The sequence below is a fragment of the Lasioglossum baleicum genome, unplaced genomic scaffold (assembly GCF_051020765.1).
Source record: "Lasioglossum baleicum unplaced genomic scaffold, iyLasBale1 scaffold2370, whole genome shotgun sequence".
NCBI classification, from domain to species: Eukaryota; Metazoa; Arthropoda; class Insecta; order Hymenoptera; family Halictidae; genus Lasioglossum; species Lasioglossum baleicum.
The window spans coordinates 547-25,451 of record NW_027471429.1 but is presented as its reverse complement, the minus strand read 5'-3'; the positions used below and the strand labels follow the sequence as shown (position 1 = coordinate 25,451).

Here is a 24,905-nt window from a genome sequence, read left to right as displayed (position 1 = left end):
CGTGCGTACACATACATATATACACTCTAGACATGTACGCTCGCGTACACACACACACACACACACGGATTGGAATTTGACTATTAAGCTACTATAATTGTGTAATTTCAACAAATTGGCAAAATTTTGAACAAATTGTACGTTACTCAAGTATAAAATTTAATAATTCGTCAGGATAAATCATATATGACAAATTTTTCATGTCATTCATGTTAACAAGACACATTTGGGCCAATGTCTGCTTTTTATTTCATTTGTCTATTCTATTTATACTATAATGAATGTTTTATGTATTATGTAGTAACAAAATATTTACGCTACTTAAAGTATATAAATCGTTCGTTTTCCGAAAAATTATATCCAAGATAAAATAGTACACAGTTGCATTTCACACATAATATTAATAAAAAAAAGAAAAAAAAAAAAACATTCGTTAGAAACATAAATTGGACAAACAGTTTAAAGGCAAATGTTTTCAAATAAATTCTAATTACACCGCGTAAAAGTAAATTTTTTAGGCTATCCTATCTAGTAAAATCAGAAAGGTATAAAACAAAATTTATTTCCAATAATATTTTATACGTTTTATTCTTGTTTGGTAAAATTTATTACTGAAGTTTGATTCTTGTTAGATGAAATAGACAGACAAAATTACATTTTCTTTGTATACTTTTTTAAATAAATTTGTTACATAGGTTTATTTCTTTGTAAATATCATAAATTCATACTCTATAGGATTTACAAATATTTTGTATAGAATTTTACAAATAGAACTTTTACAAAGTCTTTTGTCGTAAATCAAATATGAAGATTCTTTATGTATATTTGAGTATTTATGTCGTAGCAAATTTCCAAATCTGTTTTCCATTATTGAAGGTTATATTTTTTCAAATGTTTAGGATAAGTAAGGGATTTTTGCAAATTTGAATTATTTTTTCATTTATTAATATAATTTCATTATATTATATAATATATATATATGTATATATATTGGTATTACAAGTTAAACTACTAGATAAAATGATTTTTATCAAAATTATTTCGATCATAGAATTTTGTATTAGGAATTTCATAACTTTGAGTTCATTACTAGATTCTTTGCTACTTAGAATAATACAATGATACTTGATACTGACTTATATGATTGTGCTTAATGTAAACATATTAAATTAAAAAACAGCACAAAATTGAATAAACAGTTCCATCCAGTGGTAAACCTATATAAAATATATGAATAAAAATGGTGGAAAAATATTCATACTTCGTTTAAGTGTTTATCTCGAAATATAGTGTTTTAGAGGTTTCAATATATTTCATGTGATGTCTTTATATGTGACATAAAGTATCAGTGCGAATTTTATGCTAAAAAAGTTATTTCAAATTTATTAAATGTGAATAACAAATTATTACCGATCGCGTCGTAATAATTTGGTTTTTTGGTGCAGTTCTATTCAAGAGATAAGAATTCATGTATTTTTGTTATATGAATAGCAGAAAAGAAGAAAGAGATCAACGTGATACAATTTTACACTACTTTCTTTTTATAAAAACATGCTGGAATAAGAGTAACTCGATCTATTCTAAATTCAAATTTGCATGCCAACAATAATTATCAGTAATATTTTATACTGTGACTTAATTATCTTTTATGCATTATCAATGGAAATCAGGAAAGTAATACATATTAATCAGAAATAAAAATATTTATTAATTATTCTTTTCTATGTTATTGTATTTTTATGCATAAAGAAGACTGTTAATGTTAGAGGTTAGCTTGAACAGTTATGGTTTAAAATATGTAATTATTTTGCTGTGGAATAAATATTAAATAATGTCACAGCAAACACAGAAAATCAATGAAGTATATAATGATTGTTTAAATGATACAGAAATGATACAAAATAATGGAAAAATAACGAATAATAATAATTTCTCGAATTTAAATGAAAAAATGTCACTAAATGATATTGATATGCAAAAAACACCAAAAAGTAAATTAAAAACTCATAGGTGTATCCAAGCATCAACATCAAAGCATAATAATAACAATTGTTACGTAAATCAAATTTCAAATGAAAAACTAAAAACTCCAAATAAAAATAACATTTCACCAAGAAATCTTAACAGTTCATTTTCTACACCTGAAAAATTAAGTTATAATTCTGGTGTAAATCTCCAAGAATTTACATCTCCATCTGGTAAATCTCCAAGAATTGCAAGAAAAAAACTGTTTGATGAAATTATTGATAGTGGCATTATAACTCAGGCTATAGAATATATGAATTTAACAAAACAAGGTGTTATTGCATTAAACAATTTTAATATGGAAGAAATATATTCCAGAAGTACATTTGAATATCAGTTTAAAAAAATAAATACTACAACACCACTAAAGTATAAATTAAGCGATATAAGTTTATGCGATGATTTGAATTCAAAAATCTTTTTTACTACTATTTTTGATGTATTTTGTAATCCTGTTAACTGTGTTATTTTAATGAAAGTGAACTTGATTTTATATATTCCATAATTACCCTTCCAAAGAATGCTCAAATGCTGTTGGCAAGGATGATAAAAAGAAGTAGAAAATGGTTTAGAGAAAGTACCATAAAATACCCAGAAATAGGGGAAGATCTAAAAGATACTTTCGAAATTCTTGTCTCACGATCTATTTGTACTTTCGACATTAAAGATGAACAGTTATCTACAATACTTGAATTATTGCATGTAAATGAAATTCAGCAACTTTGTAAGAGCATGAAAAATTAATTTTAAAGGAAACAAAAAAAGTAATATAGAAGAATTAATAAAACTGTCAAAAATTAAGCCTTTGTTTCCTGGATTAAAGACTCCAAATGATACTTTATATGCTGCACTTTTTAATATATTAGGATATTGTATAAGTGTAAGTGCTTTAACATGGAATACTATTGATAAGATAATAACATTGTCAATGCCGAATCAATACCCCAAAAAAAGTATAGCAGATATATTTCATATGTTATGTAATATTTATTTAGGAAAAATAGTGTTTCCCAATATTCCCAACTGTCGTTTTCCAATATTTTCTAGTGGAATACACTTAACAAGGTAAATCTGCTTTTTTACCTTAGTAATAAATGTAAAAATAAACAAACTTTAATCATTTTTATTGAGTTAAATTTATATATACTTTAGTTATATAAGTGCTGAATCTACATTATTCACAATGTTACAATATATTGAAAAAAAAAATTGGAAGGAAGTACAAAAGTATGGAAAGTTAGCTATGGATATATTACCAAAATTATTGAAAGATGAATCATCAAGGTAAATTAAATTCTGTCTTTTTAACAAAGAATGACTTTAATAAGAAGTTTAATAATTTTTATTTTACAGATTAAAACATTCTGTGCTTCCTATGCATATAAGACGTTATATGCCAGGATATACATGGATAAAAATACTTTCTACAAGCATAGAGGCATTTAAAAAAGATAAAGATAAGACCCAAGTAGTAGAAATCTTATTATTTTTATTAGAGCAGAATTGCCATATGTACATGCATAAAGGAAAATGGTATAATGAATTAGTGTCTATTGAAATGTATTATCATAAAAACATTGAAACATCTGCATCCTTTATAATAAAAGCTTTAAATGTAGAAAATTTGACACAAGTAGATAAAATAAATCTTATGGAAAGAGCAAAAAAATTCTAAAGAAAAAGGTTGGAATTAAACCAATTACAAAAGCTAATGTTAATAAAGCTTTAGATAATCATATTCATAACATGCCAAAGTATGAACCAGTATCTATCACTATAGATGCTACAGGAATGCAAAGGTAAATTTAATTATATATATGTTATTTCTTTTTTCTATTTCAAAACATAATATGGCATTAAATTGTTTTAGAAATACTACTGGAAATAAAAGCATTTGGTGTATAAAAAGTAATACAGAGGGTCAAAGTTATGGATCAGTAGAAACAGTTGCATTTAATTATTATCATGAACAAGGGTATCCCAATGGATTACATTGTGAAGGTGCATTACCAAATATTCTCTTTTGTACTTTATTTTGGGAAGAGTTATATGATGTACATATTCCTGGAATATTTGTAACATTATATCAAGAAGCTCCAGGTGATTTATTTACAGAACAATTTTATGAAAATAGGAAAGAAAAAATAGATATGAAACTTCAAATTGCTAGTAATTTAAATCTCGAATCATTAAGTACCTTGATGCAAGAAAAATTCGTAATACTTAGACAATATCAGTCAATAATGGTATCAGATTTACAAAATAATTTACAATTAAAGGTGTGTATGTTAGCAATAGTATTTGATCATGTGATATCACAAATCATTACAACAGAATATCACTTTTATTTATAGGAAATAGTACATTGTTTGGGAGTTCAAGGTGTGATAGGAATTTGTAAACGACTTATTGACAACTTTAAACTTTGGAAAGCTGTTTTCCGGATTTAATTGTATGGAATTATGACACTAAAGAGGTGGGTATTCATTTTTTAATAAATAATATAGAAAAAGTAAAAAAAATATTTTTTTTTACATTCATAAAATGAAGTTTTTTACAATATATTTCTGCAATTACTAATAAATACTAAATTTTTCTAAAGCATAAAATTATAGAAGTAAAGGGCCCCAGAGATGTTCTTTCAACAAAACAACGATTATGGTTAGAGTACCTTCATCATCTTGGACTCAATACCGAAGTATGTTTAGTACGAGGTAAATATTATACCATTATAATATTTGTTTGATCTTTGGAAGCTAAGATTCTAAAGCTTCTGGTACAGTAATAGTGCAGGGACCTTCAAAATGATACCTTTAAAATAATATATTACATTACTATTCTGTTTCAGATAAATCTCATATAAAAAAATGCAAGGTTGATGACTGAATAAATATTTTGCATACATTTTTGTGTTTCCATAAGTGAAAAAAACACTTTAAATAATATATTAACACAAGATAGACTTTAAAGTATATAATATTAATAATTAATAAAGTATTAAACTTAATACTTTAAACATATCTTTACATATATTATACAATATATTTTAACTTACTCAAAATGTCTTGTAGCAGGAGTTACTTCTAAGTTAAATTCAGCAACAGGAATTCCACGTTGTGCTACTTGTGGTGCAAACATTGCTGCAGGATATACAACAGATGAAGTACCAATAATCAAACAGATGTCACAGTTTTCAACAGCACTGTCTAATATTTTAATGGAAAATAAAACATATTTTTATTTTATTAGAAAAAGATTTATCTATATGTTACAATGTATTGTTATACAATGCATTGTTAAAATTTTTAAGTACATATTTGGGTAAATAGGAAATCAAACTCACAGGCTTGCTGCAATACATGTTCATCTAAATTTTCCCCAAACCATACAATATGAGGTCTTAATAAACCTTTACAATTTTCTTTTTGACATCGAGGTAATTTTTCCCTTGGAATATTAGAAATCATACCTGGATCTGGAGATCTGTTTGTATGTATGTATGTGTGTGTGTGTGTGCGCGCGCGCGCGCGTGTGTATGCATGTTTATAGAATATGTATTGTAATATATATTCCTTTATTTATTAATTATTTTGTATAAAATATCTTACCCTTTATCCTTTAGTGCAGGACATATTGGAATATTTTTGTTTACACTAACTTCATGGCAAATAGTACAGCGAGTTTTGTATAATGAACCATGAAGTTCCACTACATTTGTAGCTCCTGCTCTTTGATGTAATTCATCAATATTTTGTGTTACAATTACAATGTTTTTTACCTTCTTTCAATTTACGATTTTGAAAAGCTGCTATTGCTTCATGAGCCTAGAAACTCCATTTAGAATAGAAATAATTTCTAAAAATAGTGTATTGTTCATAAGACAAAGATGTAATTATTAAGATACCTTATTAGGATTTGCTTCACTTGCTATCTTTCGTCGATATTCGTAAAATTCCCAAACTAAAGATGGATTTGCTTCGAATGCTTCTGGAGTTGCAAGACTTTGAGCTTGATATTTTCTCCAAAAACCGCCAGCACCTCTAAATGTAGGAATACCAGATTCTGCGGAAACTCCACTACCAGTTAATATTAACACATTTTTTGCATTTGCCAATATTTCACAAAATGATTTCATAGCATTCATGGTTCGTGAATATTGTTTTAAGGTTACTTTTTCGAACAATTCGAATATCAGCTGATGTCTATATAGTCAATACTGTTACGATGTCAAATCTCACATTTTCTTTTAATTCATTATTTCAAAAATAATTAAATTTATTAAATTTCTATATCTTCGTAACATATTTTTTTAATAAGAAAGTGAAAATTTCTATAATGAGATCATAAGTATAAAATTTTCTTTATTGCTTTGATATTTAAAGTTGTAATTACATAAATATCCTAATAATGTTTCTTAGAAGCTTTTTTAAAAGGAAATCTAAAGTACGTTTATTTCAAGAAGTTGCATTACATATAGTCATGTAACAAATTAATGTTGTAATTTTTTAGATAACACCACGAAAACTTATAAATAATTCTTTTGGAAAATATGAGGTTATTGAACCATGGGAAATTTCTGAAATTAAAGAAGTACCATCATATATTCCTAAACCTTCTTACAGTCATTCTTTAGTACCTCGTGATGGACCAAAGGAACCCGAAATTAAAGATAAAAATCAAATACAAAGTATGAGAGACAGTTGTAATTTTGCTAAACAAATATTGACTCATATTAAACAATATATAAAGGTATATAAAATATCACAAACAGATAAAATTTAATCAACAGTACAATTTAAATACTAATCTTATTTTAGCCTGGTATAACTACAGATGAATTAGATACAATAATTCATGAAATGATTATAAGTAATGGCGGTTATCCTAGCCCACTTAATTATAAAGGATTTCCAAAATCAATATGTACTAGTATCAATAATGTTGCATGTCATGAATTCCAGATAAAAGGCCATTAGCAAAAGGCGACATATTAAACATTGATGTAACAGTCAGTAAAAGCAATATTATAATATATCTACAAATATAAAAAAGTGAATGTTAAAATAAAAGTAATTTTATTTATTTATGCAGGTGTATTTACATGGTTACCATGGAGATTGTTCAAAAATGTTTAAAGTAAAAGAATGTGATGATGAAGCTAAACAATTAATAAGTATAACAGAATTGTGCTTGAAAAATGCTATTGACATTTGTAAACCAAATGAAAATTTCTCCAGTATAGGTAATATTGTAATAATCATTGTAATAATCCAAATATAGTAAAAGATTTTTATACATTCTCCTTTAATATTCAGGGAATATTATCGAGGAAACAGCAAATAAGAATGGATATTCTGTAATACCAGTTTTTGCAGGACATGGTATAGGTACTTACTTTCATGGACCACCAGATATTTATCATTTTGGTATGTTAATATTTTAATATAATATATAAACACGTTAAAGACATATTTCCATTATGTTCTATATTATTACAAGCAAATAACTTGGATGGAAAAATGTTGCCTGGAATGACTTTTACTATTGAACCAGTTTTAAGTCAGGGTGGTGAAGAAATTAAAATTTTAGAGGATGGATGGACAGCTGTTACAATAGACAATGCAAGAACTGCTCAATGTGAACATACTATTTTAATTACTGATATTGGTTGTGATGTATTGACTCGTTAATATTATAAGTTTGCTTTATGTGTAAATTTCTATAGCATTGAGTATTATAATGAAAGGTGAAATATTAAATTTTAGTATGGATACTAATGAACAATGAAACTTTATTTAATAGAATTGTATTGTAAATCTTTTTATTAAAAAGAAATTTATTTATATTTATCTTTACATAATAGCAGGTTCCCAATAACTATCTAAAGTTAATGGCCCTTGAATTTCAACACCTTCATCTTTTGTAATTATTCCAAGTTGATACTAAAAATTGGAAAGGTTAAAATAGTTTTATGATATAATACTAAATATAGAAATATAAAAGTCTGATAGATTTATATAACTCACTTTCGGAAAAGATCGAGCATCTCTATAGAAAAGAACTTGCATAACTTTATATAAAAGTTGAATTGCTTCTTCTTTACTCATTTCTTTATTTTCTTCATAAGCTTTCCTTAAAATAGGCGTTGCCATATATGCACCATATCCAGTTGCAATTACTGGATCACTATAAGCTGTGCCAAGTTTATCCACGGTACCCAAAAATCTATACAAAATATTTAAAAATATTATATGTATATGTAAAAAAAAAAAAAAAATAGTAATACAAAGTAATAAGTAATACTTACATTTTATCTCCTTCCAAACCACCAATAATAAAATTATTCCATAATGGATCAAAGTGAGATCTTCTATTATACATTACTCTAGTTACCAACAGTGAAGAGCTTTTGGTTTCAAGGATAAACCATCATCGAGACATTCTTCTTCAAGACTACAAAATGTACATAAAAAACATAGTATAATCTATATCAAATAATTATGAAAGTAATAGTCGAAATATACATTTTTCTCTCAATGTTGCTTCTCAAAAACTGAAAATCAGCATAATCTCCTCCAGCACCAAGGATAATATTGTCATTGACCTTCATCACGCGTTCAAGATTTCTGAATCTAGCCAATGATCCGTAGGAACCAAGAATATCTGCTGCTATGAGAACACCATCTTTAAATTGAATTCCAATCACAGATGTACCAGTTGTCATTGGAGCCCTGTGAGATAATGAAATAGAATTCATTGAAAAAAATAAAACTGATGATTGAAAAGGTTAGAACTATATTACACAATACAACATAATCTAAAATTAATATATTTCTTACTAAATCCTTATTCTATGAAGATAATTAAGACATAAGTATTTTTATTTATGTATTATAATAATTATATATATATATATTTTGTAATTTTTATGAAAGTAGTCATGACATGCAATTTTTAAAGAAAACTCTGTACGATAAAGTAGATATGTGGTAAGTAATATTACTGTGATCTTTGGAATCCTCCAACATCGGAATGTGTAGAACCTCCTGGAAAATGATAAAATGCACCAGGTGTTGGACATTTTGCCACAATGGTACAGGAGTATGGCAATCAACTTTATTAAACAGCGCCATGTTTCTTGTAAATTTGAAACAGTTTAAAATGTCATTCTGTTGACCGAATAGTAGCCAAGATTGTTCTTTAAAATAGTCCCTAAACTATTCACTTAGGTATATTTAATTTCCCCTAAAGTTTCGATTAAAATCCGTAATATAATTGAATATTATATTGAATATCTCAATATTATGATTCAAAAAATAAAAGAATCTTATGAGGTCTTTAAATGTGCAGAACTTTAGTACTTTTCATTATATTTTCGACTGATGTAGGATTGTTTAACTAAATATTATCAACATATTGACAAACTTTTGAAGAAAAAATATCTGTTAAAACAATTCAAACTTAAATATATTTCATATATCGAATAAAATATTTTTTTATCTTTATGTACATAAACAATGTAAATCATAATAACTATAAACAATGTAGAATTGTATAGGTTATAATTATTATTACAATTGATCAATATAAGAATAAAAATGGGAAGACTGTTTTAAAAAAATATTTTTGAATTGACGTGATAAAAAGATTAAGTAATTCTTGCTATGTATTTACTTTCTTCGAAATTTTTGGTGCTATCTTTTTATCTATATTGAATTTTTTTAAATATAATGTACAAAAAATACTAATATTAAAAGAAAACTAGGGGAAAATCTTGTGGTGAAGGATGAGTTGTTATTGTCGTTGTTGTTATTGTTCTTATTATCGTTGTTATCATCTTCCTCATCATAATTATTGAATTTAGATAAACTCGTGTTGACAAATCTCAATAAAGGATATGTGTTTTTCGTTGGATCTACAGAATTATTTAAAGATGCGCATTTTCCATTGAAGTCGTCAGTATCGATGCTCCAAAGCATTACACCCGATAGATTTAAACTCATCGCGTATTCGATCTGAAAATTTAAAAAAGATACGATCGATATATTTGTACATTTACAAGATGTTTACTATCTTTTCTTATTATTCTTGATTAGATATCAACCTTCTTTTCGAAACTCTGTACATTATCAAACACTATCACATGTTTCTCATTAGTCATATAAGGTGTGTTACTGTTATCATCCCATCCAGTCACCCAGCGTTGCGTTTTATTCATTAGTTCTTCACAAATCTGTATGAAATACATATCATATATTATCGTATATTATTTTTATTATTAAATCAATAATTATTAGTATGAGAAAAAAAAAAATTTTATTATAGGAGATGTATTAAGATAGGTAATTGAACTATAACTTAAATCTAATAAAAGTAAAATATACTTCGTTATATCCTATAAAGCCAGTTGTACGAGTATAAGGCCCCTTAAATCCATCTGATTCAGTCGGTTGATTAATAGGACTTTCTTGAGGTGAATTTAATTTATTTATCAAGATAAAAGTCCTTCCATACATAGGCAAACCTAACACTAATTTATTTGCTGGTGCACCTTTATTTAATAAATAATTAAGTGTGGCCATCTAAAAGAAAGTTTTAATTTGTTAGGTATGGTCGGAATTTATTATCTATTGTATTTTATTCGAATACATTACCACATTCTGACTATTTTCACTTTTTAGTGGAGCATTCGGAAGTACTTTTTTATCCCATGAACCATGATAATCATATGTCATTATATTCATATAATCAAGATATTTTGAAATTTTCGGAATATCGTAACCTTTATTGATGATTTCTATATCAGCACTTAAAGCTGCTGTTAATAAATAGTTCGATCCTTTGAATGCTTCTTTTAATTCCTATTCAAAAATTATTCTATTCTAAAATACAATTGTAGTTTCGTTAAAATTAATTTACATTACGTTATTTACCTTTACGAGAGAAACGAAGTTTTCTTTATCCTCTTTTAAACCATCCCATGATCCAGGAAATTCCCAATCAAGATCTAATCCATCGAAATCATATTTTCTATAAAATATAAATTGTTATAATAAGCAAATTTTTAACGAAGAAAAATTGCTTAAATAATTGATTCCATACTTAAGGAAATCCACGACACTGTTAATGAATATATTCCTTCGTTCAGGAGACGAGGCAAGCTCGGAGTAATTTTTACTGCCTTCATTCCATCCTCCAATTGCAAGAAGAACGTTCAATTCAGAATTCTTCTGTCGAAGATTTGTTACTTTTTTGTAATTGCCGTTACCTAAAGTATGACATTAATTCTAGAATGAAAATATCATCTGTGTAAATAATCCAACATCTGGAATAATGTGCAATATGTATCTACCATCGTGAATATCTAAATCAGGATCAAGGCTTCTAATGGTCCACGATGTGCTATTTAATCCAGCAAACGAATATACAATGTGAGTACAAAGATTTGGATCGATATTCGAGACTTCAAATTTTCCATTACTCGGTCTGTAAATGGCCCAGGAACCGACATAACAAGTTACAATCTTCTTAGATTTAGACCTTGATAAAGCTTAGAAAAACAGAAAATACAATTTTAATATAAAACTATTACTATTGTCCTTTAGATAATTCATTTTCATAAGAGATTATCCTTCATACGACATATTTTTTATCATTTACGTATGTATTTACAAACACCGCAAAATGATGGAATTTAAATGGAAATATTATTTCAAAATTTAAGCAACGCGCTGACGTGATAGCGATAAAAAATTAATTTTAATTTAATTAACATCTACTCACCTAATGTTCCATTGCAACTGAGGAGTAAAAATGTAAGCAAAGATAGAAAATTACACGTCTTCATTATCGAGAACCGCTATACGAATACTCAGTTAATGTCCTGGTAAGTAGCTTTCACTCAACCACAGTACGGTACTTTTATACACGGCGAAAAAGAGAAACAGTCATGCTTGTGGTTTAAGAAAGGATGGAGCCAAAACCTGTTGCTAAGAACTTTTGTATAGTAAACGTGTTTCTATACATGTGTGATATTTTATAAATATATATCTGACTCACTTTCGCAAGATAAGTAATAAAGTTATATTATCAGTAAGTATACAATTTTATTGTCAGACCGCAAAAATGAAATGTAACATAAACGTAGACAATATGATATCTTATTTAATTTAACTTTATGTGTAACGATCTATCTTCTATATGGGTATAAACAAAAGAAAGAGACCTTCAATTTCTAAAAATTTTATTTATCCTAATACTTCTAAATACACGTGTGTCATGTTTTGTAATTATTTGTGATCAATATTTGATGCACTTTCCCGAGATAAGTAATAAAATTATATTATCAGTAAGTATACAATTTTATTATCAGATCACAAAAATGATATGTAGCATAATTGTAGATAATCTAATATCTTACGAATGTTTAGTGTAACGATTTAACTTCTATATAAATATAAATAAAAGAAATGGACTTATAATTTAAAAAAATCGTATTTATCGTAATATTCCAAAATATATTAAATAATTTAATTCATGCACCAAATTTTCTGCAACCTTAAATGCGTTCTGTATCACGGGTAATCTAACATAAGGGTTTAGTAAGGCGAATTTTAATTGTATATTACCTATATCTTAACTAACAATTTTCTGCTTTATTTTTCTATCCTTATTGTATCTTTTATATTCGTATTCATAAAAAATTCATGTAATTATTTAGTTTTTATTATTCATTTTTTAAGAAATAGTTAAGAAGTACATAATGTAAATGCATCATGAGATTTAAAAATGGCTGTGCTTATAATTCGTAGTAAGTTAAAGAATTTGTGTTGATATTTCAATTTTTAAATGATTTTTTACGATGCCAGTTATTATTATTACTGGTATACCATGCAGTGGTAAAACAACACGAACTACAGAATTACAAGAATACTTTAGAAAGGCAGGAAAAAATGTAGAAGTTTTAAGTGAAATTAGTATTATCACTAAAACAGGTTTTGATCGAAATAAATTTTATGCTGGTTAGATTTTACTTCAATTTATTTGATTATGTTAGGAGAAAACTTAAATTTATTTATATTCGCTGCTTGTTATAGATTCTAAAAATGAAAAAAGCGTGAGAAGTGACATAAAGTCAGCGGCACAACGTATGTTAAATACAAATGATATATTAATTATTGATGGTAGTAATTATATTAAAGGATATCGTTATGAGATTTATTGTATGACAAAATTGTATAAAACTCCTCAATGTACAGTATTCTGTGATATACCAGTTGAGCATGCTTGGTTATGGAATGAGAAAAGGTCAAAATGTGAACAATATGATAGAGAAAACGTTTGATGCACTTGTAATGAGGTAATTAAAAATGCAGTGGATTGAGTAAGATAATTTGTTAATGAAATGTAATTAGACACGTATAACATAATATATAGGTATGAAACACCTGACACAAAAAATCGTTGGATTCACCATTATTCACTGTATCATCAGAAGATGAATTAAATTTGATGAAATTTATAAATCATTGTACGAAGTAAAAGCACCAAAACCAAATTTAAGTACACAATGTGTTAGTATTCATATATATACATATATATAGTGAATTAAAATTTAAGGCGATTCACATAATATTAATTTAGCTAATTGAGTTATATTTCAGCCACCACTATCTTCAACTAATTATTATATCAATTGGATACAATAACTCAAGAAATAGTTAATGTAAGTTGTTTACAAATTTTATTTATTGATTAAGCATAATAAAATTTATAATAAATACTATAAGATATCAAACAATATAAAAAATATTATTTTTTTCTTGATAAAGGCAATATTATCAGCTAAACAATTTGGTATTGAAAATGAATTTAAAGTACCAGGGTATAATTTGACAGTAGAAAATTCATGTACTCCTGCACAACTTATGAGGCTACGAAGACAATTTTTAACATATAGTAAATGCAACAATTGAAATTAATCAAATTGCACCATTATTTATACAGTATCTTATAAAGTTCATAAATAAAAAAAACGTATCCTTTTAATAAAAAATTATATTAATACATTTTAGGTCTATCTTGCTCTATGATAATTTTAGGCTGTATGTATTTTGCTTCTATTGTAAAGAAAGTCTTTGTTGCACATTTTTAATTCGCAATATGACATCAAGTATAAAATATTTTGAAATAAATAATATCTGTGCAACTTCAGCTATATATATTTTTTAAAAGAGAGGAAAATAGAAAAAGCAGTGAACACAATAGTAAGAAACACCTGAATTTTGGAATTGCACCTCATTTGGAATATTAACGTAATCGGAGAATTGGACAAATAACATCAGTTCGTAAGATAAATTTAATAATAACTAAAATTTGTTTTTAAAATAATTGGAAAGGATATTGCATAGTATATATGTGCCAACCAAATCGAGTTTCTTTTATTTCATATTATCACGATATTTGGTAAATATTTCAAACAATAAACATTAATGATATGCTAAATCACAAATATTGAACTCAAAAGAAAAATTGCAAAACTGTTATTAGTATTAAAGAGTCACCACTTTGAACTTGAATCAATTTCTGTTGATATTTAAAAAAATAACTGCAATATTTTATTACCCAATTTGTTAACAACAGAGCCATCACGCTTAGCAGTTACTTACAGTGAAATAAAATTCTTGATAAAAAAATATTAGTTTAAGTTTTAACAATATTTAAAGTTTCTTGTTATTTTTTCTAGATTCAAATTTACCTAATATTGACTTGATTCATAACGTATAACAGCTTTGCTTTTGTTGTAATGAACCTATTATGTAATGCATTTACAATTACATCAATTTTTCTTACAAATAAAACACAGGAAGTCATCAATAGTTAGTTTTCTTGTTCTTGCATACCATTACTTTCAGTGCCATTTCTATGACTCATATTATTATCTATATGTCTTTTAGGTTTTCGACAAACAAAATATACGCTATTATATTCACACTGCAACATACTGTTAACGTTCTGTGCATATCGCGTTTTCACACGTGTTTCTTCCTTCTGAAAATTTCGTTATTCGTAAAGTTCAGTTAGTTATCAATATTCATTCGCAATGTGAAGTTGATTACCTCTAATTGAAATCCAAAACCTTGAATTACATCACGAACAACATCATAACTTGGTTCTATTGACTCTTCCATTGGCATATCACTAAAATGATATAATAGTGGTCCAAGATTTATCCATATACCTCCTGGTTTTAAAATTTTATAGATAGTCTCAATAAACTGTACAACATTATTTGCGCAGTCTATAAAAAAACATGTGGCAACACAATCCCAGTGATTGTCTTCTGTATACACCTAAAATATATGAATAGATAGTTTTAAGGCACTTACTTATTTTCTAGCATTCTATAACATTAGTGCAACAATTACGATATAGCGAGACTGTAAATTAAAGTGTTATCATAGATGATTTATTATTCAAAGAACAACTAAAACAATTAAACATATTTAATGCTTAACCGATTTTACGATTTCACTATATCGTGATCTGTGCTATACCTCTAGAAAATCTCCAGCGGCCATTGAGAACTGCGCATTTTCTGGAAGATCACTGGGATTTACATCTGGGAAAAATACAGCTTGAGTTTGATGCTCTGGTTTTAAATTATTCATATACTGATGTACCCATGGATGTACTTGATATGAATTTACACCTCTACACCTTTAAAGAATTAAATATTTTTAGTAAAAGATATCTTGAAAGTATTACTGTTTATCAAAAATATTTCATTCTTATGTACTTATTTAATACAAAGTGAGAAGCAAAGAGCATGAAGAGGGAAAATTCATTTCCTTGACAAGTATATCCACGTCTTGCAATTTCATATGCTAGTCTCCCCAAACCTGCTCCAGGTACTAGAATTTGCACATCTGATGGTGTACTGGAAATTTACCTATCATTTCATACTTTTCTGAACTATGTTTTACTACGTCACAGTAGCTATTCTAAATATATCTGTACTTCTTTTATAGAACATTTTATCGGTATATAATACTTTAAAAATATTTGAAGGTTTCATACCAATAGTCTAAGGGAAATTGATTCATAATTTCATCTATAATAGGCTGATAACATGCCATGCGTTCTTCGGTACCTTCCACACTCCAATCACGAACCAGTTGCTTAATTGTAGCTTGGACCTTTTCTTGATCAGCCATTACTGGACGAGGATTTAACGTCTGCAATCAGACCTACCTATATTTTGTACAATAGAATATACTTTTATAAAAAAAGAAGCTTGTTAAGATGATAAAATGAAATCCAAGCTAGATCAAATATTTCTTCGAAGAAAGATAATGTTAAAATAAAAAAAGATATCATGTATAAAATATAAAAGATTTTTCTTAAGAATGTTAACGATTAAATTATGTTTAATAAAAAAGATGATTACATCAATATATCTTTAAAATTTTTATTTTCAATAAAGCAAAGTAAAATATTAAATTAATAATAAAACAAACTATTTTATTTATACTTAATAAAATTGACAAAATGAATTAATTAGATTTTAAAAATATATCATATTGTACAACAGAATATACATGCCACACACCAGGTGAACTTTTCTTACACTGTCAGTCTGTGCCGTAGCTGGGCTCACATTTTCAAAAATATGTGCTACATCCTTTATAATAAGTTTTATTATCTCATCATTATTCTCAATACATCTTTTAACTTCTTGTAAATGTTCTCTATACTTTGATAAAAGTTTCTGATGATGAGGTGGTAGTGATAGTAAGTAGGATTCTGTTTTTTTAACCCTTAGTAGTGAATGATTTCTGTAAAAAGAAAACTATGATATAAGTAATATTTATATTTGAGCTATTGCATTTAAATTATGACACAAATGAGATTATATATTATATATTATATATATATACATACATATATATATTTTTTATTTTTTTTAATTATATAGTTATACATATACAACTTATTGGAGTATAATAAGAAGTGATAAATTAAATACAGCCATATCTTAATAAATAAATTTGTAATTGTGTTTTAATAAATGGAAATTGTTATACTTTTATTTATGAAACAATATTATAGTAATATAATATAAAATATGATTTTTATAATTATAGTACAATCATAAAATTTCAAATAAAATATAAATCAATGTTATACCACTGAAGGTTAAGCAATAATGGTAAGAAATTTCAACGATCGAAAAATCATGGATAAGATCATATAATATTATTATGAGTATCATGTTCGATGAAAAAAAGTGAAAGAATAAAAACAATAATGATATGAATGAAACATCGACTTGAGAATTAGAGTTAATCAAACAAAATGATTTTTCATTATGTACTTACTTGTAATATCTAAAGGCAGAAACAATACGTTGGAAGTGTTTTCTCTCTTCTTCGTCTTCATAAGTGTCGTGCATTTTTTTTGGATAAGGATTCGACATTGTTTCCATTTTTATAATTGAAGGTAAAGCTTAGTATTTTAATGAGTTTTTTAGCACAACGTTCAGTGGCGGCTTTCTTAGTGCACGCGTTATGATGCATTTACATTACTATAATAAATCATTCTTTAGGGCTGAATCGTAAAGAAATTTTATTTATCAACAAATACATTAAATACAAATTAATTTTTAATATACGAAAAACTTACAATTTACGGTATGTATAAAAGGATAAAATCATCTAACTGCATAAGATATAAAATTTTTTGTAACCAAATTGATTTATTATTATGCTACTTTTTGTATAAATTCCAAGTTATAAAAGAAATAAGTATAATGTATATTTTCAAAGGAACAAATATCTTATTTTCTATAAATATTATGTAATTATATTAAATACAATTATTATAATTTTATTATAATAGCTATATTTAAATACAAGATGTACTCACTCCTTAATTTTAAATTATATGATATTGTATAATTCATATTATTGGTCATATTTATCAGAGCTATGGTAATTTACTTTAAATGAAAAGACTAAGAATAAACTTTATTATCATTTTAACTCTTAAACAATATAGAAATTTATGATTTAATATATAATTAAAGGAATCTGTTTTAGATATAAATAAAAAGTATATTTAAATTTCATCGGGGGTCAATATAATTTGATTAATATTTCTTATAATAATTCAATATTATTGAAACACAAGAAATCTACGTGAAATTTGTTTGCCACAATTGGAAACGGTGCCAAGGCGCAACTTGCATATCTGCAGAGTTTCTATAGCTGTTGCAAGTTGCAGATAGGATATGGTCGTCCACGCCATTTTTAAAAGGAGCTCAGTCGCTAATCAACCGCGGTGAGGTACACCTGGACCTTCACTGCGAGCATCATATCTAACTTGCGACTTTTTGTCGCGTTAGTGTTGCCGTGTGAGGCATTTCGCAATGACGACAGTGTAAGAGGTTTGTTATACTCTTCATTGAGTGTATAACAAGGGTGTTATTAAAAGTATTTGTAGCAGACACTAGGTCCAGAAACATGTCTAGTGCACCAGAAATGTCTAGTGGATTTAGCAAACTCAAAAGAAACATTTTCGAGTTAAACATCAAAAGGTTAAGCTGTTTCGTGCGAATGAACCTCTTCTTAGTGTTTTTATGTGGGGTGTCAATCACACGGTGAGTACTAACATAACTGCGTGACAGCGTCGTACGTCATCGAAATGCCATTTTCTTCTTTCATTCTGTTGAAGCTATGTAGAATCAGAAACTTAAGAAAATGGTACATTATTTTGTCATGTTATGTAAATGCAATATTTTTCACATTTTTTTTCTGAATTTGAAAATTTATATTTGAAATATGTATTATACTATTTTTCTTCCTTGCACTTTATAGCGTTATCGGATTTTATATTTGCCTTTATAAAATAGAAATAAAACAAATTTTTGTAGCAGTTAGGAATAACAAAAGATTTATATTTCATATATTTTTATAACAAAACATTCTGTGGCTTATTCATATTTGAAATAATTTTGTGTTTCTTACAGTTATTTATGTTTATTTTGTATGAAGTAACAATTTAATTAATTAAATTATATTTTAAGTAAGAATAATATTTATTAAAAAGTTAAAGATTGAGAATTATTTAATTAGATAGTTAAGCTCATTTTATTAAATTTAGTATCAAATTATTCTGTTGGTGGTATAGTAAAAAGTAGCAAAAATATGTATAATCATCTTCATATTCATCTGTGAATAAGACATCTACATACATAAATATATAATCTAATTTTATAAAAATTATGTGATAAATTTATGTGTAATAAATATATAAGTAGATATTTTTTGTGTAATTTAATTATTTGTATTTAATATTCTATAATAAATTTCAAATAATCTTTTATTTTTTTTTTTTTATGGTAGTGTTCATAATAACAATTTATTTAGGAAATTATATTTATATAAATGTTGTATCTAACATATTACAGATAAATGAGCTTAGTCATGTTAATATACCAGTAGTGCTCCTGCCAGACGATTTCAGAGCTTATAGCAAGTTAAAAGTGGATAATCATCTTTTTAACAAGTAAGTTGTATGATATCGTATAACTATATATGTCTTAATCCAAGATTAATGGATGTAATAGAATTTAAAAGAAAAATATTAAATTTAAATGTAGTTAATAATAACTTTAATTATAAGGATAATGTTCTATGAGAATATAGAAAGACATCATTAATGTAAATGTAAAAGTAAGTAACTGAGGTGGCCTATTCTAAATATATCGCTAAATACTGAATTAGTAGGTTGGTCACTGCTTTTAATAATAGAATCAATGAAGGTCCTCATGATCTGAGATTGTAGTTAACGATAGAGATATTCATAGCTTATTTCCTAATTAAAAGAAGTTGTTTGGTTTGGTAACATTCTGGAATTTATGACAGTTAGATAGAAAAACATTAAAGAATTATATTCTAAAGTTGTAATTACAGATTTATATCCTTTAATCAAAAAATTATTGATGTATTTAATTTTTATTTAGAGAAAGTATGCCCTCTCATTTTAAATTCAAAGAATATTGTCCATTAGTATTCAGAAACTTACGGGAAAGATTTGGTATAGATGATTTGGACTATAAGGAATCAATGACAAGGTAAAAATAATTTATTTCATATTCCATGGTATTTCAAACATGTGCATTAAGTTTATTTCAGAAATTGAGTGAAAATGTCATTTTAAAGTTATTATAGAATCAAATACCTATTTGAGATATATTATACGAATAAGATGTAAAGTATAACTTATTTTTAAATTTCTGACTTATTTCATTGCATTGCATGTCAAGGATATGTTTTATTTTATGTGACAGCTTTTTGCATAAATTACTATAACTGTAGTACATATATAAAATATCTGTATGTATTATAATTTGGTAAATATCCTCTTTATTTATTTTGCTATACAGCACCTTACTTATTTATAGAGTATTGCAGATTTAGGGGCTTTACTTGATACAACCTTGAAGGAAGATAATCCACCCAATGACTCATAGGCAATCATTGTAATTAAAAATTTTATCATGGTATTTGAGATCAATTTTGTATTGAACTATTAAAGGAAACATATTTTGTTACAACATTAGTAACATTTTGTATTAATAACTATGTTGTTTTGAAATATATCAAATTTTAAATACAAATTTATAGAAATAAGGAAAAGAATATTTTTAACTTAGAAACACTTATAACTTCATCCACATAAACCAATGTCATAGAAAAAATATATTAACAGGTAACATATTGGTATTGTGACTAACATATTCCAAAATCTAAAATTTAGCATATTCTATTATAATTACATAAATGTGTATAACTTTATATGAAACAATGAATTTCTTTCATTTCCTTATATACAGGAAGTAATACTTTCCATTTGAATGTAATGCATAAGAAATATTAATAGTAAATTGTAATATAAAAATTTTGATGCTAGATGTCGGCATTTAATCCTTCCCTATCAGAGAGGCATTGAATTTGGCTAGAAATGGGAAGACTCATGAATTGGTTCAGCATTCTGCAACTGCTCCTTCAATAACTTTTTCTCCTTCTCCTGTTTCTTTCACAAATTCCAGTCCTAAATAAACCACTACCGTTCCTACAGTTTTAAACCAAAACCGTCTGAGGTTAGCTAGACTTGATTTTCCATTTTGTGCGTGTTGCTTGTGGTTAACACGTTTTCATGAGATCTTAAATATAGAGGAATCAGTTTGAAGGAACATATCTGATTGGTTACATTTTTTTTCATTGTTATACTATGTTATATGAATTATACAGTTATAATTAAATGTTTGTAAAATATTAAAAATAAAATTCTGAAAAATCATTTAGAATTAGAGCATGAATTTACTTTCTTCATATTGATTATTTTTATTATAATGATATACTATGTGAATAATAATATCAATATGAGTTAGTTATTATGCTTAATAATCATTTGCTATTTTACATGCATGCTAACATATGTGGTAGAGGTAGATTAATAGTGTTTCACATAATTATAAAGCAAAATATTTTTATTGCTAGAAATAAATAGAGTATTTTACCATGCTAAAACTAATGGTAGAAGTGAAAAAAAACTATAATTATTTTTATTTTTTCAGATCACAGCCAATATTAGAAGATTCATCTGGAAAAGTGGCGCCAAATTTTATCAATCATGTGATAAATTATTTATTATTAAGACCCTTACAAAAGAAGAGGTAGAAAGGATGTATTCGTTTTTAAAACACTATCATCCAGTATGTAGCATTCTTTATCTATATGTGGGAACTATATATATGCTTTTTTGTATAAGACTGATAATGTTATTGTTATAGTATATTGCTGGAAAGACATGGAAAACTTTATTACCCCAATATCTTGGCATGTATCGTTTGACTGTAGACGGAGTTGAACATTATGTTGTGGCTATAAGAAATGTATTTCAAATCATTTACTACTCATAAAAATTCGATTTAAAAGGTTCAACAGTAGATCGTGAGGCATCTGATAAAGAGAAAGAAAAAGATTTACCTACTTATAAAGATAATGATTTTGTTAAAGAAGGAATGAAAATTTATATTGGTGAAGAAGCAAAGACTAAACTTATAGAAACACTGACAGCTGATGTCGATGTAAGTTTTGTTTCTTATTTATTACATTTAATTAATTATATTATATATATATATATATATATATTGAATGGTTAATCATTATAGTTTTTAACAAAATTGCATTTGATGGATTATTCTTTATTACTTGGACTGCATGATTGTGCGCGAGCTGAACAAGAAAATAGAGAACGTGCTGAAAGAGAGGAAGAAGAAGATAATCACGAAGAAGAAGATGATAGCGAATCTGGAAGTGGACTCGATTCACGAGGTCCAATGGGCGAGTACGTATCGCATTCTTATAACATTAGATGCTTCGTAGAATTCTATTTTCAAAATTTAAAGTATTTATTTTCATCCTAGTCGTCTATGGGTTGGAGTGGCGTTGCAGGTATGGCAACGCCTCCTGAATCACCACATGCTGCATTGATGCGTGATACGAGTTTACAATATGAAGATGCAATAATTCCTGAATTAGATATTATGCGATTCCCAGTAAAGAAGGTAATACTTTTGCAATTGATATAATACAATATAAGAAATTTAAATCGATATTTATATTTAATCTTATTTTAGGTGCGCCTACAAAGGAAATTTATTTTTTAGCCATAATTGACGTGCTAACTCATTATGGTGTGCGTAAACAGGCAGCAAAGGCAGCTAAAACAGTGAAGTATGGTGCTAATGTCGATGGTATATCTACCTGTGATCCAGAACAATACGGCAAGCGATTTATAGAGTTCATGAGCAAAGCTATAGAATAAGCTCGTTATTCGTTGTTGTTAAGCTTGTAAATTTGGACCGCTTGTTCGAAAGTCGTGATGACACTATTGCTTTTACTGCGTTTACGTTAAGTGCATTGAACATCGTTCATTGCACTTTGATGTTTGACCATAAAGATTTTTATTTGGTACATCAGTACTATTGATTACGTATTTCAGTATTCCTTATGACATTTACAATGGAGTTAGAAGCATAACACAATTTCGTGATTTAGGCGCTTAGAAGATCTGTCGAAAACTATTTTTCAGGGAATGTTTATTAATTTTATAACCAGTGACATATTTTCTCAGTATTTAATTACAATTTTTCGATAAAAATAATTGTTGGATATTGTAGTTTTCTTGTATTTTTTATTTTTCATTCAATTTATATATATTTCCAAAATACGAGACTTACATTAGTTGCGTGCATTATGTGTACAAGAGGAAATATATGAAAGTTCTGTTAAAAAACTTGTTACATATGATCTTTATTTTATAAGATGGCACTCAATGTTATACTTAAAAAAATACTTTTTACATGTATTTGTTAATGTCTATTATTTTGTTGCATTAATTATTGGTATATAGATAAGACTAACAGAAAGATGTATTATATATGGTTTTTTGGTACACATAATGTGCTATAAAAGCTGCGTTCATTATTGTCATTTGACAATAAATGATATGTAATACTAGTTTACTGGGAAATATTAAAATTATGTTGATGTTACATATGATAATCTCATAAGAAGCACAATTAAGTGTTCACGAAGAAGCCTACATTTATCATAAAGAGTCTCTTCGATTTTGTCAAGTCGAATTATAATGCTTCTGGTCTAGTGTCTGTGGTGTTATCTGGAATGTTTAAATATTCAAGATAGAACGTAATGGCTTTTACGATGAGAACTTTCTTTTGTGGTAGGTCTAAAAAGTGGAGAGAAGTAATATATTATATGCGCAGAAGGTACTATAGTATAAGAGCTTCAAACTTTAAGAAATTACTAGTAAATGTCAAAGTCTGTAAATGTCACCTCTTTGGTCATTTCAGTTACCGCGAATTGATGTTAAGTTCATCGATTCGTTTAGTTCGTGAAGTACATTTACAGGGAACAAAACAAGTTGTATGTATTATGCACGATTCATGTCTCCTTTAATTCGAACGTGCTCAAAAATACTTAATATTTTCATTAGAGAAATTAAGGAAAAAGAAGTAAGAAATATATTACTTTAATGCCTTGAGAATAAATGCTGATTATAACGTATCTAGAAAGAGAACAATTTAATTAAAGTGGAATCAGTTTGTTAATTACATGTTCACTTTTTAACAGTATATGTATTATAACATGACATGTTCTTTTGTAGCATTCGATTCTCAATGCAAGCTTCAGTGTAATTAGTAGCACAAGATCTCGCTTAATAATATTAATTATTAGAACAGGACAAATTAATACAACTTCACTCTTTTATTCCATAAATTTATCTAATAATAAATAGTTTTTCGTTAATTATACTTTAAGATTGTATATCGTTGTACGATGTAAAACGTAAAAGGAGAATGCATCGTTGCATAACACTTTATCTTTAAATAATCTAATAATCGATTTTTTATAATTTGTTAAAACTGATCATAATATAACAACTAATTACTTTACTAATTAAGGTATTCATCTAGTCTCAATACTTTATATGATTTTATACTTTACCAACAAATTGGAAGAACAACAAAAGTAAATGAAAATGCATATTGCCAACAAAGTTATAAAAGAACGTTTGCAGTTACAAAAATACGCTCAATTTCTGTAATGTAATAGATTCTATAAGATTAAATTATTCTATTAACTACAATTTAGTGCAACTCAGTAATAAATTTTCCAAATTATATTTCTTCGTTTCTTCGTATTTCTTTTACTATTATATTTACTGAGTTGTAAAACTTAAAAAAAAATTAATATTATACCAGAACTTTTTTTTTTTATAAATTTTAA

At 26.7% G+C, this 24,905-nt stretch overlaps 6 protein-coding genes and 2 pseudogenes across 6 annotated transcripts; 4 read left to right on the top strand and 4 right to left on the bottom strand.

Moving 5' to 3' along the window:
- Positions 1 to 1,831: 1,831 nt before the first annotated feature.
- LOC143221406 (fanconi-associated nuclease 1-like) lies at positions 1,832 to 4,771 on the top strand. Its single transcript, XM_076446864.1, is given in 10 exon segments — positions 1,832 to 2,486; positions 2,489 to 2,760; positions 2,762 to 3,090; positions 3,178 to 3,309; positions 3,379 to 3,686; positions 3,689 to 3,824; positions 3,896 to 4,304; positions 4,380 to 4,458; positions 4,461 to 4,501; positions 4,628 to 4,771. Coding segments are annotated over 10 exon segments (2,505 nt in total).
- A 10-nt stretch (positions 4,772 to 4,781) lies between these two features.
- LOC143221407 (NAD-dependent protein deacylase sirtuin-5, mitochondrial-like) lies at positions 4,782 to 6,169 on the bottom strand. The gene is given in 6 exon segments (XM_076446865.1): positions 4,782 to 4,836; positions 5,081 to 5,231; positions 5,369 to 5,508; positions 5,634 to 5,800; positions 5,802 to 5,849; positions 5,930 to 6,169. Coding segments are annotated over 6 exon segments (801 nt in total).
- A 263-nt stretch (positions 6,170 to 6,432) lies between these two features.
- LOC143221411 (methionine aminopeptidase 1D, mitochondrial-like) lies at positions 6,433 to 7,715 on the top strand. The gene is given in 7 exon segments (XM_076446867.1): positions 6,433 to 6,468; positions 6,535 to 6,774; positions 6,843 to 6,975; positions 6,978 to 7,033; positions 7,117 to 7,267; positions 7,341 to 7,451; positions 7,525 to 7,715. Coding segments are annotated over 7 exon segments (918 nt in total).
- A 162-nt stretch (positions 7,716 to 7,877) lies between these two features.
- Positions 7,878 to 9,158, bottom strand: LOC143221408 (proteasome subunit beta type-4-like). The gene is given in 7 exon segments (XM_076446866.1): positions 7,878 to 7,967; positions 8,052 to 8,250; positions 8,333 to 8,417; positions 8,420 to 8,478; positions 8,550 to 8,756; positions 9,029 to 9,104; positions 9,107 to 9,158. Coding segments are annotated over 7 exon segments (768 nt in total).
- Positions 9,159 to 9,746: 588 nt separating this feature from the next.
- Positions 9,747 to 11,872, bottom strand: LOC143221403 (putative chitinase 2). The gene is made up of 8 exons (XM_076446862.1): positions 11,809 to 11,872; positions 11,378 to 11,575; positions 11,128 to 11,293; positions 10,959 to 11,055; positions 10,680 to 10,886; positions 10,410 to 10,607; positions 10,130 to 10,258; positions 9,747 to 10,040 (listed from the first exon to the last, which is right to left on the bottom strand). The coding sequence occupies exons 1-8, from the start codon at positions 11,870 to 11,872 to the stop codon at positions 9,747 to 9,749; spliced, it is 1,353 nt and encodes a 450-aa protein (XP_076302977.1).
- Positions 11,873 to 12,886: 1,014 nt separating this feature from the next.
- LOC143221402 (protein KTI12 homolog) lies at positions 12,887 to 14,073 on the top strand (annotated as a pseudogene).
- Positions 14,074 to 14,904: 831 nt separating this feature from the next.
- On the bottom strand, positions 14,905 to 17,515 carry LOC143221404 (carnosine N-methyltransferase-like). Its single transcript, XM_076446863.1, has 7 exons — positions 17,406 to 17,515; positions 16,655 to 16,862; positions 16,105 to 16,262; positions 15,824 to 15,964; positions 15,582 to 15,744; positions 15,144 to 15,377; positions 14,905 to 15,075 (listed from the first exon to the last, which is right to left on the bottom strand). Exons 1-7 carry the CDS (start codon positions 17,510 to 17,512, stop codon positions 14,905 to 14,907), a joined length of 1,182 nt encoding a protein of 393 aa, XP_076302978.1. The 5' UTR covers positions 17,513 to 17,515.
- A 1,033-nt stretch (positions 17,516 to 18,548) lies between these two features.
- Positions 18,549 to 22,920, top strand: LOC143221409 (phosphatidylinositol 5-phosphate 4-kinase type-2 alpha-like; annotated as a pseudogene).
- The last annotated feature ends 1,985 nt before the right edge of the window (positions 22,921 to 24,905 follow it).

Coding starts and splice junctions, on each gene's coding strand:
- LOC143221403 (XM_076446862.1), bottom strand. CDS start 11,872: ATGAAGACGTGTAATTTTCTATCTTTGCTTACATTTTTACTCCTCAGT. Junction 11,576..11,808: donor CAGTTGCAATGGAACATTAG/GTGAGTAGATGT, acceptor TGTTTTTCTAAG/CTTTATCAAGGTCTAAATCT. Junction 10,041..10,129: donor TACAGAGTTTCGAAAAGAAG/GTTGATATCTAA, acceptor TTAAATTTTCAG/ATCGAATACGCGATGAGTTT.
- LOC143221404 (XM_076446863.1), bottom strand. CDS start 17,512: ATGGAAACAATGTCGAATCCTTATCCAAAAAAAATGCACGACACTTAT. Junction 15,965..16,104: donor CAATTTCCCTTAGACTATTG/GTATGAAACCTT, acceptor GTAAATTTCCAG/TACACCATCAGATGTGCAAA. Junction 15,745..15,823: donor TCTCACTTTGTATTAAATAA/GTACATAAGAAT, acceptor AATTCTTTAAAG/GTGTAGAGGTGTAAATTCAT.